Genomic DNA, 22,732 nt, shown 5'->3' with positions numbered 1-22,732 from the left:
TAGAGTCAGCCAGTCAACTCAGGAGGCTGATACTGACAGAGCTCAATATTTTTTGAAAACAATGAAAAAAAACTTCCCCTGCACACTTTTTTTACAAGTAGTAAAAAAGTGTAAGGTAGTCCATAGGATTTTGTTTAATTTTCATGAGCTAACAGAAAATGCATAATTTGCTTACAGTAACTGTGGAAATAATGAGGAAGAGAGAAGAGGATGATCCCATGGCTTAGTAACATGCTTCTGTCACTTTCCTCTTATAGTCTCTGCCGTTCATGCTGGCTGTTCACTACACTGATAGAAAAAACTGATTTCCTAGGGTAATTTTTCCTCTTATTTTGCCTCACAGAAACAGGAAAGCTAAGTAGCAAGAAGAATAAATGAAGAATACACACACATCTTCCTGGGGACTCATACAATATACAGCAGAAACAGAGGTTCAAATGTTTTTTCTTTTTGCCCACTCTCTACCTCCAACAGTTAATTGGGGTTTCTAAAGTCTCCAAGCTCATAGAGACAGCACTATGTTAGCAAGAGTAACAAAAAATCATCTTCAGTAACTGAGGAGGATGGGAGGGCACCTCTTGCTTTCCCCACAACATTTTTCACAGATCTTGTATCACTTCTTAATAACTTTACATAGCAAATTGGCAATATAGGCATTTAACTTTAGTGTAAAGATGACAAAAGGTTGTGGGTCACTGGAAAAAATGGGAGGCCAAAGCTTTCAGTTATATTGTAAACACTTTCTTTCATTTCAAGCCCTCTTCCGAAAATGAAAACCTACTAGGCGTTGCCTATGAACGTAGCAAGGCAGACAGGTTTGTCTGTTCATAAACACAAAGCTTAAGTGAGGAACTAAAAGTGTTACTTGAGATTGATCCCAAGCACTAATAATCTGATTAAAGATGATTCAATATGATCAGTGAACATTATGAATTCATAAAGCCACAATTAGTAAGTCAGCTTAAATACATCTAAACCAAATGCCTTAACATACAGAGGCAGAATATAAACATTGGAAAACTGTCTTTGACTTAGGCATTCAGATGTTACACTTGAAGAGGTGAAAAGAGAGATACCTGAATTAACTTGCCAAATCTCAGTCAGTGAGAGAAGTTAGGCCTTCTGAATCCTAGAAAATGGCCTAACCACTAGATTACCTCTAGAAGTTTTTACTATCAGCTGTGAAGCAACTTCACCTTTAGATAGGTAAACCTTGTTCATTTCTCCTTGAACAAGAAAATACAGAGCCAAAGTCACCATAAAAAGCCACTAAGAGTTGCAAGAAACCTGTAAGAAACTTGGATCTAGATCAGAAACAAAGTAGACATCACAAACAAAAGAGAAACATAAATTGCAAAGTTAGCCAGCCCAGACATGCTTGCATAGCCAAACCATCTCAATGGAGTCAAACAAATTAACTTTTAAAAGCAAGCTGTACTTGCCTCACTTCCTAAGAAAAGGAGATTTATGCCATCAGTAAGTGGCCAGGTCTAAAACTCCAAGTCAGTTTTCAAAACCAAAAGATTTTTTTAAAAAAATATCTTAAGTTCTTCAACTTTCAAGGAGACCAACTTTTTTTTTTTTTTTTTTTACCACTACCCAACTATTTTTTAGCATCTCTGCTGAGGAAAAGGCTGCTACATGCCTTGATGACTTACCAGGAATCAGATTCCAAAAGAGGAGCAAGGTAGCGGAAACCACATTTTAAAAATTAACAGTAAGGGGGTTTTTGTTTTGTTTTTTGTACAAATGAAAAAACACTAGGATACTGATGAGCAATGTAAAACAAAACAAAAAAATCCCAATGACAGCTAAAACAGTCCCAACTTGACCACCTCTTGTTTCCAGCACCCAATCCCTCAAGCCAGCAGTCACCCTGCTGCATCCCAGCCACAAATGCACACTTATTCAGTGAACCCAAAGGAACTGATCCTTTATGAAGGGTAACAACAGAAGATGCAAAACATGGGCAGAAACTGATCATGCCACCTGTGCCAACCAAAACAGGATCACAGATTCATGAATGTGTTGCACTTAAGTAAAAGCCACAACAAGCAATACTAAAGTCTCTTGGATCCAGGAGTATTTATGCAAGGAGAAGCTGGAGGAATATCGCTCTTCCTTCTCTTCCCAACAGAGAAGAGGATTTCAACATCTTCAGCTGCGTAACAATGCAAGTAAATTCCTTGATACTAATTTCATTTCTCTGCTCCATGACTCCAAAAGGTGCAGGAATTTGAAGGTGACAAATGTCAGGGAAAATTTATGTAAGTAATGCAGTCTGCAATATAGAGCAGAAATAACGGGCAGATTTGAGATAGATACACTGCTCCACGTTCAAACTTGAAAAATTATGACATTACTAGGTAAGGCATGCAAGAACTACCAAACCCAGGAGTTCACCTAATATAATATCATGGTATACACTAAAGTGAGCATTGCTTTGTCTTGTGGATTAAGTCTTTTATAATGATTATTTTAATTACATTCCTACATCCACTGCCCCCCTAAATGATCAACACAGTTTGAACACTGAACCTTAAAATCCCAACCAAAGACTGAAGTTAACTTCAGCTAAAAAAATGAACTTTTCACTGTGTATCAGGTTTCTTCTCTCCTGGTTTACCACAATACATACGGAAGTCATGAAAGACTGGTTTAAAGAAAGATCATGCTTTCTCCTCTACTCCAGTCATTCTTAGCCTTTAAGGTAGTGTGTTCTAAAAGCATACTGCACACAATTATATACAAGCTCCTGTTCTTAACAACACTACAATTATATTTTTTCTTTAAGGGAGTCACTTTCGGGGGGGGGGGGGGGGGGAATAAATCAAACTTCTGTGCTATCAGTCTGAAGAAATTACTGTTGTACATACGAAGGTGATACAATACATATGGGCAGTGGTTATACAGCTAAGCATTAGGACACAGGAACCATCTTGCTATTCTGCCAGTTCTTGCTACTCTGTCAAGCTCAATATACTCTCTGGTTTGTACCACCTATGTGAGGGGAAAAAAACCCTGGACATCCTCACAGAGCATTACGGAAGAATGGAACAACTTATCTCAAAGACTGTTTTGATGTTGTACCTGCTGCCTGATAGACTAGATCATGCGTTGAAATAAAACTCTCTTCTGTAGTCTTAGCACTTAGTATAATGCTCATCATCCATAAAGTGTACAATCCTTTAGAAAAAAAATAATTCTTGAACTCTTGCTATCATATTCTACAGCTTATCTAAAGATACATCAGCGTATTTCAACTCCAAGTTTACCACATCCATTTTAATAAATGGCTCCTCGCTTTTCTAAGAGGGATATGCATGGTTCTGTATTTGGTTTTGCCAGTAATTTGCACTCAGTTACACACCAATACACATTTAATCAGTTCATACTGAAATTCAACACGGGTGAAGTAGTGATACTTACTCTAACCAGCTATGCTGAAGCAACTTTGTGCAAACTATGTCCTGAAAAACCAAAACTTATTTTACAAATTTTTCAAGTGGGGAATAAGAAACTTCTAGGGAGTATATAAAACCCATGACAACAGTTTTTCTGAATCACAGGTTCTGCTTTTTTTCTTCTTATAGGGTACAAACGATCAAGGTACTTCTCAAAAAAAGCATAACTTCTATAAAAACCTTAGTGTAGTACCATGTCAGGCAAAATAGTTCTCCAGCTTATTTGCTTCCTCTACCACCAACCAATGGAGGATATGTATGAATGAGTATAACAGCAGGGGAAGCAGGTACACCTTCCACTGACCAGTCACCTTGATAACTGCCGAGTCTGAGAAGATACTCTTGTGTCTGATGGTCTGTGATGATTTTCCCTACAAATTGTTTCAACTTCCTCGTAGAACTGTGGCATTCCCAACATGCTGCTGCACCATGTCTTTCAGCTATACATGGTGCAAAGAAGTATCTAATTTGTTTTGAATCTGTAGAATACAGAAATCCTTCAAAACCAGGGAAACACCTGAAACCAGCTACCTAACTACTTTCTTCATGACTCTTAAGTTTCGTAATGTCTGATCCCTCCACTGGTATCTCTTTCCTCTGGGTGAAAAGCCTTAGTCAATTTCCAATCTACCTCTCTCTTAGTCTAATACAACCTTTTTAAAGCAGTAGAGAGATAAACGGAAAATACTCAAAATGTATTTAGTAGTCCCAGAAGAGATTTATACAATAGTATATTGATGTAATTTTCTTCTCAATTAATTATTAATTAGAGCATTACTCATTTTTTGACTGCCAAGTACCAAGCTGCCACATTCACAGAATGGTATCACCAAGGTGCTTTCATGAACTGCAGTAGCTAAGCCAGAGTTCAGCACTTCTGAATAAAATATACGTATTTTATAATCCTATGGATTAATAAATAATAAAATAACAATCCAGTGATTATACACATAAAAGCACCTTCTAGCTGAAAACTTCTAGTAGCATCGTCAAAGCTTTTAAATAGACTACTACATATCTTATAGAGACAGACAATGGGAAAGACAGACTCTCTTAGGGATGTAGAAGAATTATGGCATAACAGAAATCAATTTCAGTTTGTGTCTTTATCAACTTGTTAAAGCAAGCACCACCCAACCCATTGAATATATACACATGCTGTTTGCACTTTAAACAGAGTATCCAAAATGACTTACTACATTTAAAAAAAAAAAGCATAAAACATAGTAAAACACAGCATAAAATGACTGTTCGCAACGTAAATTCATTTTGTTTTGTTACTCTAAACGTAGTAATCACCTCCCAATCTATACACTTTCATTACCTGAGCCCACCACAAAACTTGGGAGTTCAAAACCTAAACATCAAAAATACTCGTAACTGATCATCTGAAGTGCCGAACATCCTCCAGACTTTTAGCAGTTGAAGTTAACTGTAACTGCACTACTAAGAGATTCATTTTTTACAATTAGTAATTTCTGGTTAGTGCTAGTACACAAGAAACTCCCCTCTTTTTCAGATGTCACTTTCAATCGATTTCAATCCATTTCCCACCCATTCGGGTTCTTTCAGATTACCTAACACAGTAACAAGCCCCACTGCATAAATATTGGTCTCTTTAACCTTTTGTTTTTCAACATAAGACCGCACAGCACAAGGTCTGCCTTAATCACGCTGCCACTGCGCTCTTTCGCTCCATGCGCTGCCTTCACTTAAACTGGAAGAGGACGGAAAGCGAGCCGAGAGAAGCGCCAGGAGTTTCATATACCGCCTTTAACATCAGCGCTTCAGAGCGGGGACTCTTCACTGCCCGACGCTGCTGTCCCCGAGCCCCTCACGCCCCGGCTGAGGGGCTCCCGAGGCCCCCGGCCCCGGGAGGCGCAGCGCGGCCCGCCCAGCGCCCACTCGCAGGCCTCCAGCGCGGCCGCCCGGGGGGCGCGGAGCCGGAGGAGACAAAGCCGAGGGGCCGGAGCGCGGCCCCCCCGCCGTGCGGGCCCTGGCTCTGCCGGCGGCGGGGCCCGCGGGAAGTTGCCGAGGCCGATGCTGGGGCCCGGAGGTCGGTGCCGGCGGCCCCCGGAGCCGCGGGGTCAGGGACGGCCGCTGGGACCGCAGGCGGGGCAGAACTAAACGGGCCCCAGCGGCGGGAGGGAGCTACCACCGCCATGCCGCCCCTCTCGGCGGCGGCGCCGGGGCTGCGGGGGCTCAAGTCGGCGCGGGCGGCGGGCTCCGACACTCGTGCTCGGCCGCCATGCAGCTCCCGGGGCGAGAGGCAGGCGCGCCCGGGCCGCCATCTCCTACCTGCTCGGATGGGACCTGGCCCGGCGCTTCCCCCTACTACAGGCCGCGTCTCATTGTGCCGCCGCCGCCTCACTCCCCCCAACTGTCAGGTTCCTCCATTCACCTGGGCCCGGGACAGCCTCCTCCCCCTCCCTTCCCCCTGCGCTGCCGGCCCTACGCAAACGGAGCACCTCCCCCACCCCTCCCACCCGTACCAACGGGGGCCGCCCCACGCACGCGACGCAAGCCCGCTCCGAGAATTCCACCCTGCGCAGTTTACACGCTCCACACCCCCACGCTATGAGAGGAACCAGGCGATTGGCGGCGAAAGACGGGTAAAAGGTGAAAGGTTCACAAGGCAGCCAATGCGATAGCAGGATACAGCAACCGCCGGGGAGCTGCCGGGTGGTCCATGGGCTCACGTGTGTGCGTGCTCCCCTCCCCCGCCCGAGGACGGCGAGGCGCTCGGCCCCCGGTTCTCCCCGCTCCCCCCCCGCGCACGCGCTGGGGCGGGTCTCGCGCGCGCGGGGAGTGGCGCGCGGTAACGCTGAGGCGAGGGCGGCGACCGCCATTTTGAGAGGGGTGTTGAGCTGGGCAGAGCTGCGCGGTGCGGGGCTGCCAAGCCGCTTCCAGGGCACCGCTCTTCCCACTGAGACAAGCGCGGTCACAGAGAGATGAACATGAGGGAATGGGGGTGTCCTGTCGTAGGGCTCCTAGGCAGGCGCTAGGGGAAAGGCGATCCTTTTGGCAGTGTCTGGGCAGAGTACCGCTGAGCTCTCTCATCGCTGGCTAACAAAATCCTGCCTTCCCATATGCTCAGGCGGTCATTTCCATCAGGGATGGCCTTGCTGCTAAAGGCAAAGAGCCGCTTTTCCACTAGGGAGCGGGCACCCTGGGCCCTTGCTGGTGCTATGCGTAGAAGGTGGAAAAAGAAAGTACCGCTGGGGGTGCTTAGATTAGTGTGTACTCCCTAAGCAGCAGCACCTTTTGCCGTTGCTTATGGCAGATTGTTGGCTAGCTGGACCACTGGTCTCGCTCCAGTTTCTTGCCAGCACTCACTTGACTGGCATAACTAGCTACTACTAATTTAAAAAAAAAAAAAAAAGTCCTGAAATTTCTTGGATTGAACAGCTGATGTACGGTAACTTTTCAGTGAAAACCCTTCAACTACAAATGAACAGCTGAGGGGAAATGCATGGCACTGAAACATGAGAACACAATTTTCCTTGTGCCTCACATGCTGCCATTTTATTTTCATTACAATTGACATAAAAACCTGGAAGCTGTGTCCTTGGAAAACTGGGGAAATACAGGCAATGTCAAAAGCCCTGAACAAATTATCTACCTAAACTAGGTTGTCACACAAGACTGCCATACAGTGCATGATGTGGGAGAAGGTTCAGTTGTAAAGTGTGAGTAAGTGGTCACTAAGGTCACATAGGACTGGAATGAATTTACAAGAACTAGCACATTTGGAGCTACCTTATGGTTTATTTTAACTCCAATCTCAGTTAATTTGAATTCCTTCATTCCCACCTCCCATGGCATCACCTGCCAACAGTACTATCATCGCAACTGGTGAAAGTCCAAACTCTCCACACAGATACGTAGCTAATAACCAAACTTCCAGGTTTGATTACTGCATGGTTTAGATCCATACTACAGCCTGGAGCAGATAGATGCTTAGGACAAATAATGAAATGGATAGCTCTTGTAAATTCAAATTTGGAGTTTGAAAGCCCTTTGGCCTAGTGCAAGTCCTCATGGACTGTCAGAGAGCTGAAGGCAATAATCACATGCCAGTCACATTTGGTCACTTCCCCAGATGCACTTTTATGAAACCAGAAAGGAATCGTCCTGCTGAATATCTAGTCATCGATTACAGTAGCGTTGGAGTGCAAAATTGCTGCTTCACTCCTGAAGAGCTGCATCTGGAAGTGACCATGAAAAAAGCTGCATCTGGCTCAAATCACCCTACCTGTCCTTCATGCATTGCACTCATCTTTTGCAATGTCAGTGTCGATGTTCAGCTGTTAAGATTTTCCTGTTACTCCCCGTGAAGTTAATGTCTCTTCCTTTTTACCTTGATGCCGCCCTTCTTAGGGTTTCATTTCTATTAAGGAGAAATGAAATTGCTGACCAACAAGAAAGAGTTTGGTTGTGGGCTGGTTTTGTTGTTTGGTGGGGCTTTTTCTGAGCATAGAAAAAAGAACTATGCCAAAAGATGGACATAAGTGGTGAAAATATTTGCGGTTAGGGACTCCAGTTTGCTCTGGTGTGTCATTTTAACTGCTAAATGCACAATTCAGTTTTCAAGCTGAAATCTTCCTCCCTGTCCTCCACTCACAAACATGTCTAAAAGCTCAATTACTTTTCAGTAGTTTTCTTACTTTTTGCGCAAGAAAAAAGTACTATATTTTACCCTAGTAAATCATGATGGGATACACACATTTAAAGCTCAGAAGAACAGGCCTGCCTATGGTGCTAATGAGTGGTCAGATCTATGGACTGACTGCTCTTACAAATCACCACATCAAACTGAAGATATAGCCACATGTGGGCAATGTGGTTACTCTTGTGGAAGAAAATCTTTCAGGTAATGCAGATGTACATTGCTAGCCCCATTCTGCCTCCTCCTGGCACTTTCTTTCTGCGGGGGATAGATTTGGTTGTGTGCTGTATTTTGCTGGTCTGTTTGCCCTGATTCAAAACCATGCAAGGTGTGCAGGTACAGAACTAGTTACATTTGTTAGGCCAGGTGACCAGGTTGGAGTCTCCTACTCCTAAGACCACGTATACTTGCACAAGGACCGAAGGTTATCCTTGTTGCCTAGTAAAGAAAATGATGATGGCGACTGTCATAAATGCAATGCAGAGACACTTCTGGCCAGGCTTTTAAGTTGTGTGTGAGTGTATGTGTATGAAAAGGCAGAGTGTATGCAATGGAAGATCTGTCACTGGAGGTCCGTCCAGCGTCCCTCATGCCATCTGCACTTTACTGGGGACTTGCCATCTTCCGTAATACAACTATGCCTACAAAATCATTATGAGAAGATAAAGCTAACTGGAGTACTCTTAAGGTTTATTTAAACCAGCCTTAGAAAAATTATTTCGGATTAAAAGAGATATTGGAGGCCTAGGGTATTATCAAATTGTTTTCTTGGCTCATACCACTGTTGCTATTTAAAGTATGTCTTCTGTAATGCCCATGTTATTAAACATTACAGTATTAGGTATTTTTATAGCATTGAAGGAACATCCTTCTGTGTTTTATGGATGGAAGAATAATTATATCCCGTGACAAAAGCTTAGGAAGAGGAGCAGCTGTTCAGTCTTATCCAGTGGGAGCTGTCAGAACATATGGGTCTATTTTTCCAATTTTAGCTCAAATACTGAGGAAATTGGCATTCTTGATTATTTCTAACATAAAATAGAGCAGAAAGAAACCCTCCTTAATCCTCTGCATGCCATGATTAAATAGTGAATTTTATCCAATTCAAGTAGGTTCAAAGAGAACACAAGCAGAATACTTAAATCACAGAAAACAAAACACACAAATGCCAGGAGAATTCTGGAAGTTATTTTCATATGAAAAAGGGTGTCTTTCTCCACACTACTTCCTCCTTGAGCCTGCCTGTTGACAGGAGTTTTTCATTTAAAAGCACAGTTAGGATAAAATTTTTGTTGTTCCATATTACTCTATCACAACTACCCTCTCCCTATGGTAAGAAATGGGTATTTTATGTCATGTGCTTGTATAATGATAGCTCAGAGTTTAAGCCCGAATAAAAAAATTATGTTGATTTCACATATTTCTTAGAAATATTTTTAAAGATAAGATGAAATCATGATAGTGATGATAACTCTCAAAAAAAATCTCAAAAGAAAATAATATTTTGGACTGCTTTGGCATTCAGTGTTTGGTAAAACCCCTACAATGAACCACAAACCCAAAGCAAACAGGCCATTGGATGAAAAGAATAGAATAGCCCCACTAGTTAAAATCGAGAACAGAGTCAGTAATTATGTACCAAATTGCAGCTTTCTCCATATCTTTAGTACTGGAAGTACTGGTGGTTTACTCCATGGGATAACTGTTGTGTGACAAGAAAATGGAGAGATTTACCTCCCTTCCCCTTTTAAAAAAATCATCAGTAAGGGATGGGGGATGGGGGGTGTGGGGATGGGGGGTGTGGGGGTGGGGGGGGCGGGTATTTCTATTTTTTTCCTGTTGGGTAAAAGTCAAAACAATTAGGTTAGAAAAGATCAAAATTGCCATTAAAAAACCCAGATACAATCACTTGTGTGACAAGTAATTGTCTTTGTTCATGCTATAGAACTGTATAATCTTGCCAGTGGAAACCAGGCCTTGTGCTTTTTGGTTCTATGCATCTCATCGGGTTCGAAAATGGGCTCTGAAGAGATTCGTTCCCATGAGACAATGGTGACCACTGTTGTTCCCTGCAGTTGATACCAGCCATGATGCTATTTTGCCATTGCGGCACATGTTATTGCAGTAATGCCCTTTGAAACAAGCTGGCAGTTACTGAGAACATATGGTCTGGAGTGTTGCATTCACATTTCTGGCCAAGAAATGTTGTGTCTATTCTGTAGTCCACTTGAGAAAATTTAACTTGAGGCTTTCCTGTCAAACAGTCTTTACTCTGGCTACCAGGCTTTTCAGTTCATAGCTGTGAACAAAGAGCAGTTGCCAACACTTTAAAGCACGAGGCTAATAATAACCCCTGCAATGTATTATGAGAAAAAGCTGCAGGTATGATTATGGAGGAGGAAGTTGGAAGAAAGAACAAACGAGCCTATTTTGAACAGATTCCACTCCTAAAACTGGAGCTGAGATTTTAAAAGAGTGTTATGTTGCACATACGTTTTGTTCCACCCTAAGATGCTATTTCGAATCTTTTTGGGGCATGCTTTCACACTTCAGTGACCCAGACTTTGTAATTCCAAACAAGGATGTTTTCCCTAGTGCAAGAGGAACTTCAATATTTTTAACTGCTTTAGTGGATTTTTGACCTCTTTAAACTGCTTGTCTGCCCTTTTAAATCAGCATAAAAATGGGATATGAACTCTTTAGCTCTTCCTGTGCAGGGACTCAGCATTGATGACTACTGCCTAAAAAAAATGTTGTGGTTCCTGATTGTGGAAACCTGTCACTTAGCAGAAGCATAACTGGGAATATCTCTCTTCATCCATCACTGACTTGAGCAACTCGTGCAATTCGTGCACTTCACAAGCAGCTGCAATGGCATGGTACAAAAGACCTATCATACAATAATTAACAAAAGTTCCTAATGTCCTTGAGAAACACTTTTTCATGCTCCTTTTTTGCCCAAGAACCAAGAAATAGAACTTTGCAATGTATAAATCTACTTAGCTGCTCTATTTATTTTAACAAGCAGAAAAAGCATATTGGCAAAATGATATATCAGTTCCCCAGGGTACTTATCAACCATAAAAAATAATGCAAAAATAATAAATTCAAAGTATTTACAGCAGGTGGAGCTATACATTTTGCTTTGATCATATGTTACATGATACTGCCAGATAAAATGTGTCTGGCAAGAACAACACCAATGGTACCGTCTAACCAAGGGATGGAGTTAGTCAATAGAAGGCTGCATAATTGCATAAATTACTGCAATTAACTCTCCTGGAAATAATCCTTATAACACCAACAGAAACAGCAACTCAAGAAAAGATTAGTGCTGTATATTGGTCTCAGTAGAAATCACAACTCCGGTCTAAGGCTTTGTTGTATCTGCCCAGCAATTTGAAGGTACTCCTGACCCTGTTGCCTTTTGTTTACCATCAGGTAAGATAAGCACTGAAGAGAGAACAAAGGTTTCAGTATAAACTAGTAACCAGAATATACGCAGGATGGCCACAGGTTATCTTTAGGAGGTCTGGGCTCTGGTACAACCAAAGTGTGCATTCTCAGTATACTTGCATATGGTTCCTTACCTGAAATGAAACCTGTGCTTGTCTTCATTGCTGCCGTGACCCAGATGGGTACGTTTCCTATGCTGCATTCGCATCTTCTTTAAGCTATAAAGTGTGTTTACACAGCGAGGGTAAGGGAGATTATTTTTGCAGTTATCATCAGAATTACTTTTATCCCAGAACACTTAGAAGAAATCAAGTCCAACAATTCCTGTCTTACTGCATTTAAATTCGAACTAAAGTTTGGATCCCATACTCTTGTAAAAGTTTACTCTACTCCCACCTTCTGAGCCGATTCATCTTGCATATTTGAACTTCATCCCCTGCAGTCCACTTGCAAATTCCTAACCACATTGTTGATTGCAAAAAAAATTAACCCAATTAAAAAAAATTCACAAACATTTTGTCCTCCACTTAGTATCATTCATGACACCACAAAACCTACTGGTCTCAAATTGTATCTAGAGTTTTTAAAGTTAAAGTAATGCAGAGGTGGTAGATGCCCCATCCCTAGAAGCATTCGGGCTCAGGTTGGATGGGGCTCTGAGCAACCTGATCTAGTTGAAGATGTCCCTGCTCATTGCAGCGGGGTTGGACTAGATGATCCTTAAAGGTCCCTTCCAACCCAAACCATTCTATGGTTCTATGATTCTGTAAGTCAGTACTGCTAACAGGACTGGACCCAAATATCCCAAATTCTCAACAGCATTATGAATATTCTCTTACTACTTACAAGGACTAGGTATGGGAGAGGACGGTCCAATAGGCAGGTAGCAGCTACTCCAGGCGTGGTGAGAAACACATTGAAAGCATGTGAGATTTGATTTTGTAGAAGGAACAGAGGAACTTTTACAGTTCCTCAAGCATGATACCCACCAAACTTAGAGAACCCCATTCCCCATATACTGTTTTCTTTGTGTTTATCCAGTTTAGATATATTTTTCAGGAGATACATCATGAGGCTGATTCTGAACTGTATTGAATCTCTGTTGTACTTTATTTTCTTTTTCTCATATACTGCAAAGGGAATTAAGGTGTAGAGGGAAGAACGCAGTAAATAAGAATCAGTACCACACCTAGTAATTTACTAATCCACAAGTCTAAACATTTGCATAGAAACAGGCCAGATAAACTGAATTGTAAGAACAGTAAGTAATTAAGCACAACTGTTTTTGTAAGATTTCTCATGGCTTGCCTTTATATGGCATTTATATGCATTAATAAATTAATACATCTTCACCTTTATAAAAATACAGAATTCATTCTGTTTGTTGATCAGAATAAAAGTTTAGATTCTTTATTCAACATTAAAAGTTGTTTTTTGGGGTAGGTGGGGAAACAATGCACTTCATTAATTTGCTGTGTTTACTGAGATCTCAGCTAAGAAATTAATATAATTTCTGACCATGAAAATTAATAAATAGATAACAATAATACATAATAAAATACATAATATATAAAATATATAATATATATAGTAATAATGAAGAAATAAGTGAGAACAAAATGGTTCTCTCTCCTGAACTGAGAATTTTGAAGATAGGGAGGAAAAGGACAAACCCACAGATAACAGATTATATACAGGAAGCCTGTCCATTTATTTCAAAATTGGAGATTTTATAAAATAAATTGGAACTATTCACTAGTAAATACTATTCTTATTACAGCATAACAGTTTCTAAAAACATTTTCTAGTGTACCAACTATACAGAATAAAATATTTTTTTCTCACAAAAATTAGCTTTGAGCAACAAGTGCAAACATCCAATACACACCACTGAGTGAAAGCATTCAGAAGAGATGTATTCAAAAGTACGCAAAAATGCATCTCCTTCAGTATATCTTTTGATACCACTCAAATCATCCCAGCATTTGTTCTTGTTTAAATAACCATCATTCCTCACCACTTGCCAAAGAGAAACATGTATTTAAAATATTACATTCCTTACTTACATATGATTTCTTCAGGATAAAAGGCCTTCATTAACTCTTTAGCAAACTAGCACTTTAGAGATTACATTTTAAACTGGAGAACATTAATCACAAAGGTAAAACAGTTTATTCAGCTTTTTACACAGCAGAATACAATAGCACAGTGGTATGCCTATTAAATATGCTTTGTTCAAGACAAAAGCAGAAGTTGAACTTTTTATTACAATAAAAATAGACTTATTTGACCTGTGTAAGTTATTTGGCATTAAAAAGTGATGGCATTATTTCTCTCAAAAATAAGCAGCATATAATTTGATTTAATATTTATATTTAATATAACTTGATTTGAATCAGACCAGTCATTTCTAACTAAACAATGGTGATTGTCAGTTACAGTCCTAATAATGGCTGTGGATCAGGACCCCCCTGTATAAACTGGTCCTTGGACACAGAGCAGATCTGTTCTGTGAATCAAAGAGATTCCAGGAAGGCCCAATGGAAGTAATGAAACTATCTGGGGAATAAAATATTACCTGACCTGAACACAGCAGTGAAGGCCAGGATCTAGCCATTCTTGGAAGGGTAGGTTTTAGTATTTCTGAGTTAAAATTATTTATTTTTATTGCCCCTTCAAACTTTTCGTGATGAAAGAAGTATATTAATCACCCAGGGGGAAATTTTCTATTCCAGAGACATAAACTTAGACGTTCCCCTCATGGTGAGAAAATAACACAGGTCTCATTTTTCCATATCAGCAGTAGCAGCTGCCTGGAAAGGAGTCATCAAAAGTGCCACTGAGGTGGAAGGAAGTTTTCCATGTCTCACATTTAGAGGAGGAAAGAAATACTTTGATATTCCACAGTTTCAGTTAAGATAACCATGATATGGACATGGCACTTGAAAATAAAAGGTATATAGTGAAAATAAAAGCATGTGAGAATATTATTTTATACCTTTTATTTTCATTAAAGATAGTAAGCAAGCTATCCCATTCAGAATATGACTTTTCTGTATCATTTAATGTGCTTATATGTCCCATCCTCCTGCATGAGCAGCTTCACAACCTTGGGGCAGCATGGGCTGGAACAAGCCATACTGCAAGTGCTCTTTAGATGCAGACCTGGAACATGAACAAATGTAAGTTGGGCAGCTGTAAATTAGTGTTCTAAGTGGTATGCTGAGGGAAGAATTTGATGTTATTTACCTGACAAAAAACTGCACAGTGTGGAAATACAAAAACTCGGGGGTTTTTTTACCTCCATTCAGATCCACTATCTATTAGCTCAATGGGAAACAGCAGGCAACCTAATGTCAGGGCAAGGCCTTTCAGCTGTAGTGGTTTGGCAACTTTCATGGCCACATCCCAGCCTGTAACCTCACCCTCATCTTCCAGCCATCCATTCCCCGCTGCTGTTCTCTTAAGCAAAAATAGAAGTAGAAGTTAACATCCTAAAAGAAAAAGAGGGTTAATACCGCAGAATTTAGGCAAACAAATGCTACATGTACAATGAGGTTAACGGAACTCAGTGGCATTGTTTGGGTACATTGGATTTTAGGGGGTCCAGCGCTAGGGGCCGTGCATAGGCTGCAGCTACTTCCTGGCCTATGTGATTATGGTCAATTTAAGTCCCCTCAGGGCCAGATCCTGTAGCGTGTGCTTAGCACACAGATGGGTTGTGTTGACTTCCACAGAAGTAGAGGAACTGAACACATCACTGGATGCATTCAAGTTTGCGCTTGGCAAGAAGGGACTCCAAGTACTTAAAGCTAGCGTGAGTGATAATGCACTATTATAACTATTACCTTGTTAGATGGCTGAACATGATGCCACATAGACTGGCCAAATTAATCTTCTAAAGCTCTGATTCTGTGGGGGTTGGTGCAGAAAACCCTAAAAAGACCCACTGGGTTTTGCATGGTACTCGTGTAAACTCAGTGGAGCACTACTTGGATAAAGAAGTTACAGTCATACTGAGCTGGAGTAAACTGAGAGTCTCCAGAAGATGTACAGGATTTAAGTGTGTTTAAACACCAAATATCGACATGTAGAAATTTCAGCCTCAGGAAGCTTTAATGGAAGAAAGCAGCTTAATCACTCAGTATATTTTGCAACTTTAGCTGAAAGTTTAACATCACAAAATGACACATTGCTATGCAGCTTTAAGAATCACACAATTGTATTCAATCATTTCCCATGTTTTTCAAGTCTACTGTTCATTAAAAACCCTTCTGCTTTTTGCAGTTTCCAGTTTTCCTATGGATGACACAAGCAATGCATAGCTTAATGTTCATTCTCATGAGTCATAATTAATAAATAATCATATCACATACATAGAATTTTACAGGTACTCTTAAAATGGTTTTACAGTTCTATTAAATATATAGATAAAATAATCACTGCTATATAAAAAATCATTTTAAAACAGCTGAACTCTCAAGCTTTGCATAAAATTCTGTAGACACATTCATTACAATCTAGAAACTCAATAAAAATACATTTTAGAGCTCAATCCATCAAAAATATTCATGGCACAAAAGTGATTGTCATTTTTTTTCTGTAATCTGTGCTTGCCCTACCTTTGCACTGATCATTTCCTACAATTTAGCAAAGGCTATATTCAATTCAGTTTGTAGATTATGTGACTGTTTAACTCGAACTCTAAGACATCTGTCCCATAAACATTTAGCAGGGTTCTGTCTTTAACAGCTTATCTTTCCTTGCACTTTCTATAAAATCCCAATGAAACATTTTGGAGTTAAGTTACATGACTACAGTAACATTGAACCATCTTATTATAGATGTCTCTCAGTCTTTATTGGTGCTTTTGTGAACACCAAACGTCCTTTACGCAGTGATCCTCAAGCACTTCCTGACACTTACACTTCACAATCATATGCTACCCACACATCTGCTCAACAACAACGGGTTTTAGGAAGGGTCTTAGCAGATTGGTACCCTTGTGTATCTGAACTCCGCTGCTAAATCAAAATACCAAATGCGCCAGTTCAAGCTTAGCATTTTTCAAAATCCTAGACAAAAATTCAGGAAAAACTTCCTTAATCAGACAGTGCACATATCTGTTGGAAAATGGATACATGACAGATTACCCAACAGCCTTTAAAACCTCCACTACCTCAAGCCAGTCCTCTAGCCAGCAAGTTAAATCAGGCTTTGACATAGTGAATGCCTCACAATCAGGCTTTTAGACTGAATAGCTCAGAATAGGACACAAAGACCAACCATAGGCATCATTTTCAGAATGGGGCACTTGCATTGAGGGATTGGATCTTGCACTGTGGAAGAAGAGATGCAGGTTTACAGGTCAATTTAAGTGGGTGAAGCTGCTGCTTCTTTAGATGTTATTTGTTGCAGTTCCAAATAATGGCAAAACTCCTGAAGAGTTCAGTCTCTTTATGCACAGCTGACGATACCCGTATAATCACTCTTAGCTTTTTACCTGGGATCTTCTCACCCATGGAATGGCTGAGTAAGGTACACTGCTTCTGTTATAGCAGCACCACAACCATACCAACCCAGATATGGCAAGCAACTTAATACCTAGTACCATGGACTAATTTAGTATTCTTTTCAGCTATTTTGCATGGAAGGAACAATCTCCATCCCTTAATGGGATGCGCTGGAAAGCATACATTAGTTTAAACATTAGCTGCGATGATCAGGACAATTGCTGCATGCTGTTTGACACTTAAACTACCCATCTCACTGTTTCAGTCACTGTTCATCAGTGGGAAGTAAGAAGGAAAACCCTAGGTCTTCTTCCTATTGGAAGAAAATACTGTGTAATGAAATTGTCAGCATCAGTGCATTCCCATTCACTTTTCCATTCTTTATGGACGTCAGTTGTTTAGATGAGACATGCAAAGACTTTCTGATTAATTCTCTTAGGAGAAGGGAGAGAAGACAGGAGGGAGCTTACTTCACTTGATTGAACTTTTGATAGCTGTAAAGTTCCGTGAGTTGGATGCGTCTAAGAGACTAATCCTACTTCAGATTATCTCTGCTGAAGACTAAGAAACATGGAAGAACCAGAGAGTAAGACAAAAAAGCTCAGAAAAAGTTGTCATAAACCGAAGGAGCCTGTGAAGAGTGGCACATAATGAAAACCTGCCAACACTTTTGCTCCAAACTAATGTGCATTGCTACTTGCTGCTATTAAATAGATGCTGTACCCCAAGCCTGGTATTCACTGGGTTTTAGGATAAAGATATAAAGTTTCTTGTATTGTTTCATTCTTTCAGAGAAAAGCACTAGCCCTTCAATGTTATATTTAAGCCTGTATGAAGAAAGCATCTTCAAAAATTCTAATACAGGTTTTCTTTCAGAAGAAAATATCACTGTCATCATCAACAAGCACAAACATGTTCCTGCATCACAACATCAGATGACTCAAAATGTTGAACATTTTCATCAGCAAGTTGAAAGATAATTTTTTAGCATATGTTGATTTACACCGAATTAAGTTGGGAAGTTTAGATCTGTTCCTCACCAAGCACAAAGGATCTTATTTTTAGATTTGTGGGGTGAATCCAGCTCTAGTCAATGGTGACAGGAAAGAATAGGAAAGATTTCAGTTTTCTGTTGACTGAAAGAGGTTCAGAAATTTATCTTCAATGTTTAAGATCTCCTGCCGTGCACTGCTGCTATTGAATTCTAACTGCAGCTCAGAATAAAAATCCCAGGGAAACAAAAACCTTATGAAGAAGAATGAAGTGTGATGGACAGTTAGGATTATCCCAGCAGATAACATGACTACAGAAGGTACCTGCAAATAAATGAAGTTCTTAGTTCAGCTGAAAACTAAGCCAGGGCAGAGATACGCCTTATGCTAAAACAAAATATTTAAAACTTACAGCCATGCATTGTAACTTTTGCTCAGTGAAAATTATAAACCCCTCATTTTACGAAGCACATTGCAGCCAACCTTGCAAATTTTCAGGTGGATGCAGCAACATGATGTAGTCTCATAAAGCATACTACGAAACCAAAAATGTCCTGATGAAAAATAGTGACTTCAGTAAAAATCACACAGAGAAAAATTACTGCTATCAAATTGAATTTGAAGACTTCTCTTTTATCCTGTAATGCACAGGTACACCTTCTCTGCCAAAAATCATAAACCAAATATCCTGAAGTAATCACTGATGCGGACAAAAATTACAAGATGCAGAAGTGGCTCAACCATGTTTGTGGACAAGCCACAGGAGTCTCTTCAGTTGCCCTAGAAAGTCAATGCCAGCTGTCAGCATTTCTCTGTATTTGATTTTATATCTGTCTTTTCTTTCTTTATTGATTTGGGCATTTAAAGGATATTTCTAATCCTTTTACCATGCACTTGTGCCTTAACAGTAGTATCAGCAAATTATTATTATTTTTCTATCTTCAAAAGAGAGGATATCTCCACATGGTCTGCTAAGTAAAAACAGCAGAGAAAAGAAGAAACAGCCTCAGAAGCAGTGAGGTACTTAAAAAAAAAACCAAAGAAAAAACAAAACCAAAACCATGGTATGTCTTCCTGAAAAAATTGCAAAGTTTCTTGATGGCCACGATCAGTAATGTACAAGAAGTCTTATTTCTTCAGGTATTCACTACAGAATTTTCTGGGCCAAGACTCCCCATATGATCCCTCCTAAGAAGCAGCTAGCATGTATGTTCTTCACACTGAATAGAATTATAGAATTATTTAGGTTGGAGAAGATCTTTGAGATCATCAAGTCCAACAGTTAAATCAGGACTGCCAAGTCCATCACTAAACCATGTTCCTAACTACTGCATCTACGCGTTTTTTAAAAACCTCCAGGGATGGTGACTCAGCCACTTCCCCGGACAGTCTGTTCTAATGCTTCTCCGCACCCAACTTATTCCCATGAATTAAACATAAGAAAAGGTGCAGGATAAAAATGAATTTAGATTCTAAAAACCCAAACTCCCCTACCCAAATAAACCATCAACTTGATTTTGTTGCTCCAGTTGATTGCCGTTGGAATTGTAATCAGTTCCTGGGGTAGGCATGTTCCACCACCTGCAGCTCTGCTCTGCCTCCAGCTCTTCCAAAGAATTCAATGGAAAATGTGAAAAAGCATTTCTAGCCTTGCCCTTGTAGGTGGGCCAGATTCATGGGCAAGCCGGCACCACCCCTCTTCCACAGCTGTCTGGCCCTACATAACTAAACAAAGCCAGAAGAATGATTTTTGAAGACTAGAGCTCTGGATTGTTCATATTTCTACTGATAATTATCTGGTTTTATTTAGCATCTTATAAAGCAAGGCACAAATGTACAAAATTGCGTCTACTAAATCTGGTCATTTTTATATATATGTACACAATTATCTAATACAAAATGTGCTTAGACACTGTCATAGCACAACAGTAGAGGAACTGAGGACAACCTGATAATGAACACAAATACCAGGTCCTACATTTCTGTTTGTGCTTCACCTGAAGGAGCATATTCATATGCAGATACACAAAGCAATCCAGCCACCATCCTTTATTTTTCCCCACCTCACACAGATTAAACTTTGTTGCTAAGAAGATGTGGAAGGAGTAAAAGGCAGTAGACCAGCACCCAGAAGAAAATGATGAAGTAGAATAGCTCTGGCTGGTCAACGATAGTAATCTCATGAGTTGGTGCTGGAGTGTCACTTGCTTCCAAGTCCATTTTCTTCCTGAAAACAGGAGGGAATTTGATAAGAGGCAGGCAAAAGAAGACACACACACACACACAGAGTTAATATTTACTGTAAAGATCAGAGGATGGACTAAAAGACAGCAGTTTAATGAACCATTTCAATCTAGGCAGTTGGAGTCCAAACTAGACTAGGAGGTGCATAATGGTCCTCAGCAGTGTGTTCCCTTAGGAGCCAATGTACGTAGCAATTAATCCTCTGAAAATTCTGGGCAAATTCTCAGGTAGTTTAAATACATGCTGTTACAGTACAGTCCTTTGGTTTCCATCAGTCAAAAAGATGCCCTTTTATATTCAGAACAGTAAACATAGCACTTTCACAATTTTACTTATACACTGTATCTGACTTGGTGCACTTTCCCAAAATCATCTACATTCAGAGCTTCTCATGTCAGACATCAGAACATTAAGCAGAAAAAGCCCAAGACTTCCAGAAACCAGTTAGCAGTTGAGGTTTTGTAGGACAACTCCAAAATTTGAACTTTCCAAAATTCCAGCTGTAGTTCATAAGGGCAAAGCCTGATGGACTCTGCCAGTGCCACTGAGCTCTCACAAAGAGAAGAAAAGGTCTCAGAAAAGGCACAGGATGGTACACTCATTTTACAATTTTATAATACTGTATGATCACCTGCTGGTAGGCTATTTTTTAGTCTACTTTTGGAGAAAACTGAGTTTTGTCCTGTTTTTGTGAGTCTTGTCTAGTTTGGGGCATCCTACTTGCTCAGATACATGCTTGAGTATTACACAAGTGGTCAGCAAACAGCTATTCATGAATTTTTTAACAGAAGCGTAAGTGAGATCAGGACTGGATCCCGATAATATTTTGTGTGCTTTCTGCATTTAAATGCAACCATCATTTTATCTAGAAGTTCTGGGAGGTACTACTCAGTATCAGCTGAGAGGGAAAACCTAGAGCAATCCTTGGTTCTTGCAGATACATAGAACCTAATACCAAAAAGATACACACGCTGTGCTCAGGATCCATCACCCTAAGTCTAAACTAAACACAAATACAAATTATAAAAACTCCTGGGTGCTTGAAAAAGGAGAGGCCAGAATTCCACTGAAGTATTGTCTTTCCCTAGCACTGAGCATACTAAATATTGTCTTGACAGACTTCTAAACCTGGAAAGAGTCATCACTGCCAGAGGGCCTCATCTTTGAAGTCCTCCCACTCTTTTCTTGGTGTGAAATCTCCACCAAGTGGGGAAAGTGCTCACGGTCTTTCTTAGACAGCTGAATCTTTCTTCTCAAGTCAAGAAAACGCATTTTAGTCAAGGGGGAGACTGAGCAGTAAGGAAGTTTCACACCTTACACCTGTGGGAAATACGGACTCTGAGCCATTACACAAGACATCCAGTCAGTCTCTACCATTATGGTTAATTTTCATTTCCCTTTGTAACGTTGTTAGAAGTACTTAGGAGTTATGGATTCCTTGCCAAAGGCTTTGTCTGAATAAGAATGACTCACCTGATAATTAATGGATTTTCACCCATATCTGTCACCTTCTGCTCATTTACACCATACATTGCCTTAAACAAACCAGGAATAGATTATTTTAAAAAAAATTAAAATTCAGCATTTCTCAAAGTTGGTAACTGTGTTTATTTTATGCAGAGTATCTCTAACATTTGCTCAAATAAAATGTAAGTGTGCTTATAAATTTATTCCCTGCTAGCACATCCACCACTGCAGTCTGGTAACACACACAGAAAAGGAAAAAAGTTGTGAAATGAAGCTCCCCTTATTCATATATATTTCTAGTAGCTCTGACAGTGTTGCAAAACCAAAGCATCTGTGTGAAACCCCCGTTCATTGAACACTGGTGGCAGCATTTCTTTAAAACTCTAAGATGGTCAGAATTTTATTTTGTACTGAAAAGAGCCATATTCCTATCCTTGCTCAGTGTGCCCAGACTGCTGATGCTGTCCCGTCCTTCTGACTTAAAATATGAAAATCCAGAGCTCATTTGTATAGTGTGCTCTCCAGAAACCAGTATGAATTACGTTTGCCAGTAAGGATGCAGTTTCACATTACAACTAAAATTCTTTTAGGGTTAGCTGGTGCTACTGAGATAGTACAATACACAGCTACTACAAAGGAGAGGGAAAGGGCCCAGTCTTTCATAAAAAGTGCACTTCGGGAAACACCCAGCATTTTTGCAGGAGCGGGACCAAGACACCAATATACATACAGAGAATGCACAAACTAAAAGACACTGGAGCAGCAAATAAAGGTAGCTTCAAAGAAGCAAAATGACGCAAAATACAGTTAGAACAAAGTAAGCCTCAGAGTAACAATAGATTTAATTGTATTAGGTGCTAATTTGTCGGTTTGTTCAAGGTTCAATAACGTTCAGTTTCATATATTTAGGAGAGTTCAGTAAAGCAT

The 22,732-nt window shown here is 40.2% G+C and overlaps 2 protein-coding genes across 8 annotated transcripts in view; both read right to left on the bottom strand.

Moving 5' to 3' along the window:
- The window catches only part of DICER1 (dicer 1, ribonuclease III), a 67,377-nt gene extending 61,483 nt beyond the window's left edge, over positions 1-5,894 (bottom strand). For all 4 annotated transcript variants that reach the window (XM_040599770.1, XM_040599772.1, XM_040599769.1 and 1 more), the window contains exon 1: positions 5,763-5,894. The gene's annotated coding sequence lies outside the window, so the exon portion shown is untranslated. The remainder of the gene's footprint in view (positions 1-5,762) is intronic.
- A 9,792-nt stretch (positions 5,895-15,686) lies between these two features.
- CLMN (calmin) overlaps positions 15,687-22,732 on the bottom strand; it is a 77,144-nt gene continuing 70,098 nt past the window's right edge. For all 4 annotated transcript variants that reach the window (XM_040600569.1, XM_040600566.1, XM_040600567.1 and 1 more), the window contains 2 exons: positions 21,812-21,873; positions 15,687-20,321 (listed from right to left, as the gene is read on the bottom strand). In XM_040600569.1, the coding sequence (XP_040456503.1) occupies positions 20,168-20,321; positions 21,812-21,873 (216 nt within the window). In that variant the 3' untranslated portion in view covers positions 15,687-20,167. The remainder of the gene's footprint in view (positions 20,322-21,811; positions 21,874-22,732) is intronic.

Source organism: Falco naumanni, chromosome 7, assembly GCF_017639655.2.
Source record: "Falco naumanni isolate bFalNau1 chromosome 7, bFalNau1.pat, whole genome shotgun sequence".
Taxonomy (NCBI): Eukaryota; Metazoa; Chordata; class Aves; order Falconiformes; family Falconidae; genus Falco; species Falco naumanni.
The sequence above is the reverse complement of the archived record's forward strand: the minus strand, read 5'-3'. Positions and strand labels throughout refer to the sequence as shown.